The following is a 4283-nucleotide window of genomic DNA, read 5'->3' as shown; positions in this document are numbered from 1 at the left end:
TTTGTAATTCAAATGATCAATTTGTTGATCAAAAAGAGATCGAAGACTTTTTTCTTTTTTTTCGATAAGGCTATTGTTCTCAAAATTGCATTTTTATTTGTCTTGCCATTATTATCTTGCCGTTGAATCGGTCGATTTCGTACGCCGTTCAAAATTGAAATATCCGATCAATAGAATGCTAGAGGTGCATTGTAGCAAACGCGGAACGAGTGCGATCACGCACAATTCCAAGTGAAATCGAACCAAAACATACGCATAAGTAGCACACAAACGTTCGCATTGCGAGGTGCGTGGGATCGAAACGACTCCCGAAGAAAAACGCGACTTTCCACCGGTGTGTCGTCCTCGTAATAAGGAAGTCCTTAAAAGATATTAATTAGAATCGAGAACACATTTTTAAGCTAAGGATTCACCGTTTGCACCAGACATGTTCCGATTACGTAAACGCTTAAGTCCGCATTGCAATCACGCAGATTCTGTTGTACATAATCGCACGATCCTTCTTGCTTCCTATCCCAGATTTCGCTTTCTTTTTCCTCTTCCCTTTCCTGTTTCGTCCGATTTTCGTTGTTCTACTACCCCAGGTTTCGTCACGGTGTCCGCGAAGCATGCTCAATCGTAGAGAATAGACTACCGTGAAATATCTTTGCAATTGTGCGAAGTCCGGTGGTAATTTTAATCGACGAATTATTCCTTTGTCAGGAGGGTAACTGGATTTCACGGTATTCATAAATCGTATACATTAAACAATAGTTGTAACCGTAAGACAAGCGCAGAGAACCGAGGCGATTACGTTTGAAACACCTGTTCTCGACAGCAGTCAAGACGTTCCTGCAAGGACAAGTAACCGATGAACACTGCAGGGTAGAGTATCTGATCAGGACTTCGCGCCGTTGACTATTAATTATTTATCTAGATGTACTAGCTGGCCGACAGAGAGTCCTGCTCTCCTGAGATCAGAGGTCTCGCAAGATCGTGCATCCGACCGCGGGATTGAAAATACCTCGCTGGCTGTAAATAAACTTTCGCCACGAGAGACGCCTTACAATACCACCGAGGAAGAGTCCTCGCGAGTACGTGTATATACGTGCATGTCCTCAATTTCACAAACGTTTGGCATAGATTCGTGATTTCTCTCCGGCGGCGGCGGCGAATGGATCGATGAATCTTCGTGTTCCGGGGGTTGGCGAGAATCATTATCTAATTAGGATACGATAAGAATTCATTGGATTTCTATGCTTCTCGTGATCACTGTAAATTGATAGCATCTCGAATCGATATGTTGCTGAAGATTTTTATAATTCTTTAATTAAATCAGTAATTAAATTGTATTCTATGAAGACTATTTCGTAATTTGTAAATTGTTAAGAAAAGTGAATCGAAACGTGCGTGGGGTGCATTTCATGCGAGATGAATAAGATGTAATTCGGATACAGTAAAAACACTCTAGCGTGCGAGTCGTTTTTAAAATATAACGTTTATTAAGGTGTGAACATATTCGTACACATTTATCTTACAAATAATGATAACATTATAGTACGTAGGTAAACTTAGACATAATCGACGAGTTTTGCTTGTAATTTATCTGAAGCCAAACTGTATGAAACTTCTGTAAAAATGTTAATAAACTAATTCGTTTGAAGATCACGTTAATCATTTCTATTATTAGAACCAATTATAACAAATAATTAATAATCATACTGAAAATTATATCTTTGTATCGCGTTTGGTTCTCAGACACAAATAAAAGATAATAAGATTAATCCGGGCCCGGTTGGATCTATTTCGGCCCGTTTGGCCCATTTTAGCCCGTTTCGATCTGTTTCTATAATATATAATATTTTCTATAATATATTTTATACAGATAGTAGAACTGGGAAATTTCATTTGAATAATCTTGTGCTGACAGAGTTCACTGGCCTAAGGGATCGGATCAGATAACGCAATATTTTATTTTCAAGATTAGTTTTAATTCAAAGCCTGTCTTCGTACTCGGTATCTAATGAACTTTTAAATTGAAAGAATAAATACGTCACTCTGCTGCTACTAGTAACTTCCAGTGCGCACGCCCCAGAAATGTCAAGATGTGCCCAACACTGATGTAAATAGTTGGCTATCAATTATATTTTGATAAAAGATAGAATATAAATGGAGACGTGATCATACACGTTCTGAGCTTGAACATGTAAATGGCAAGGAAGTGTATTGATTGTTAAGAATTATCACGGTTGCAGATTTTTAAAAATACTTATTATCGTCATGACTATTGACGAGGGGGTTCACCGTTAGTATTGCGTTACAATTTACAAAGTTGCTTTCATCGTTTTCGACGAAGAAGCAATAATTAGTTACGCGAATTACAGTTCGTAATCGACCGCCAAGGATGTATATTAGAATTGTAAAGCTTGTGCTAATTGTGCTTATAATTGCTCAAATAAGTAACCTAATTTAAACATCTTGTTATGATGTTTATTAACCTAACGATTGTTTATAAAATTTATTTTGACGTTTGACGTTTGTTTCCCTGAAGACGTAAGTAGTTAGAATAAATTTTCTCTATTTCGTCTAATGATACTTTCTGTAAAATAAGAATATATTATTCCAACGTTTAGTGTGACTGTCAGATTGTAAAATTAGATTTTCATCTTTGCTAATTATATCACTATGAATGACATGGAACAGTCTGAGAATATGGACAGTGAAAAGTTTGGTTCTTATTCTGCCTTACTGGTTGCATTTAAAACTATGAATGAACGTTGTCAACAATTACAATTAAGGTTGTCTACTGTAGAAGAAGAAAATATGCATTTAAGGCTTGAGTGTGGAAAAGATAAATCTACAACCATCACAAAATCTCCAAACAACAGTGAAAAATCTGTCGTAGACACTTTAAGGGTATATTTCTATTATTACATGAAATCCTTCATCTGTATTTTATACTTTCATGTATCAACAATTTGTGTCTTGATAGGAGAAGATTGAAGAGCTTAAAGAACAAAAATCTCAGTTAACTCATCAAGTTTTTATGGTGGCAGCAGAGAATCGTCAATTGTGGAAAAGATTGACGAAATTAACGAGAACTAATAAGACTTTGGGAAGTCATTTGACAAAAATTTCTGATACACTTAAGGAACATTCTCCAGTACAACCGTCAGAACTTGTGTCTTACAGTTGTCAAGATATTTCGGATTCTACTTTAAAGGAGAATGTTAAACAACAAGCCGTATTAACTGCAAATGGTGTGTGGTTTATTATATTTGTTTAACGATTGATCTATGATTGACATATGAACATACATGACATAATGCACGTTCTGTTACAGGTGAGAAAGATCTAAGTTTAGAAGAAATATCACTCAGGCTTATAAATAGCATTATGCTGGAAAAATCTGATCTTGAACAGCAATATCTTGAGGTAAATTATGCAACTAGCAATAGTATTATAAATTGTGTCATATCAACAGTCATTAGTCATAATGACTCATATAACATTTATTTGTTACTCTTGTTCACATTTAACTTCTATTTATTCAGATGGTTGAACTTCAAAATAGTACAGAATTGGATTTACGAAACATTGGTTTCACTTATCCAGAAGATTCTGATACAGATTTAGAATTATTCAAACAGCATGATATGAGGCTGTTGCAAATGAAAAACACTCTGTTAGCACAACAAACTACATTGAAAAGGGCGCTACAAAACTTTAAGAAAAAGAAAAAGGGTAAATACAAATTCCATATGTACAACATATAGAACTATTTAATTGAAGAAGCTAATGGCAATTACGGTTTTCCAGGATTAATGTGTAATACTTGCCGCATGAATGCAAATAAAAAGATGTGTCACTCCAGTACTCAGTTCAATTTTAATGAGAGTATTAAAGAGCATGGTACAACTCAAACGAGTCTCCAAGCTCCGAGCCTACCTTTGGAAAAATGCCCCAATTCAACAGATAATGTTGACCACGATAATAAGATTTGTCCGTTATGTGGATCCTATTATGGAAAATCGACTACATTTGCAGAATTTCACGAACATGTCTTAGGCCATTTTACTGAAGAAATGTCTGTTGATGGTTTGCATTAACGTTTATTCTCATTACGTACTAATTATCAAAGGAAGGGCACTTTTTATTTTTGTGAGTTTTGTACAAAATTGATTTATTTAACAGCAGAGAATAAATATAAATGCCACGTTTCGTGAAAGTATGTTAATCGTAACAGGATTAGAACTATTTTTATTCCTTAAATTCTATGAAATGTTGAAAGATAGAGTAATAAT

At 35.1% G+C, this 4283-nt stretch overlaps 2 protein-coding genes across 3 annotated transcripts in view; one reads left to right on the top strand and one right to left on the bottom strand.

Moving 5' to 3' along the window:
• The first annotated feature begins 2072 nt into the window (after positions 1–2072).
• spn-F (C2H2-type zinc binding domain-containing protein spindle-F) lies at positions 2073–4200 on the top strand. 2 transcript variants are annotated; one of them, XM_026816690.1, is made up of 7 exons: positions 2073–2284; positions 2364–2532; positions 2613–2895; positions 2972–3239; positions 3323–3414; positions 3534–3723; positions 3799–4200. In XM_026816690.1, exons 3-7 carry the CDS (start codon positions 2665–2667, stop codon positions 4086–4088), a joined length of 1071 nt encoding a protein of 356 aa, XP_026672491.1. In that variant the 5' UTR covers positions 2073–2284; positions 2364–2532; positions 2613–2664; the 3' UTR covers positions 4089–4200. The 2 variants fall into 2 exon arrangements, with proteins under 2 accessions (XP_026672491.1, XP_017886483.1); XM_018030994.2 differs by having other exon boundaries at positions 2073–2532.
• Positions 4201–4239: 39 nt separating this feature from the next.
• Positions 4240–4283, bottom strand: part of mRpL32 (mitochondrial ribosomal protein L32) — a 3080-nt gene continuing 3036 nt past the window's right edge. The window contains exon 4 of the mRNA XM_018030809.2: positions 4240–4253. Within this exon, the coding sequence (XP_017886298.1) occupies positions 4240–4253 (14 nt within the window). The remainder of the gene's footprint in view (positions 4254–4283) is intronic.

Source organism: Ceratina calcarata, unplaced genomic scaffold (assembly GCF_001652005.2).
Source record: "Ceratina calcarata isolate Rehan_Ccalc_2016 unplaced genomic scaffold, ASM165200v1 scaffold54, whole genome shotgun sequence".
Classification (NCBI taxonomy): Eukaryota; Metazoa; Arthropoda; class Insecta; order Hymenoptera; family Apidae; genus Ceratina; species Ceratina calcarata.
This window is presented reverse-complemented; position numbering and strand designations above follow the sequence as displayed.

Excerpts from the sequence above, each read along its gene's own strand:
- spn-F (XM_026816690.1), top strand. The coding sequence starts at position 2,665 with ATGAATGACATGGAACAGTCTGAGAATATGGACAGTGAAAAGTTTGGT. Across the intron at positions 3,240-3,322 it reads AGCCGTATTAACTGCAAATG|GTGAGAAAGATCTAAGTTTA; the intron begins GTGTGTGGTTTA and ends GTTCTGTTACAG. Across the intron at positions 3,415-3,533 it reads TTGAACAGCAATATCTTGAG|ATGGTTGAACTTCAAAATAG; the intron begins GTAAATTATGCA and ends CTATTTATTCAG.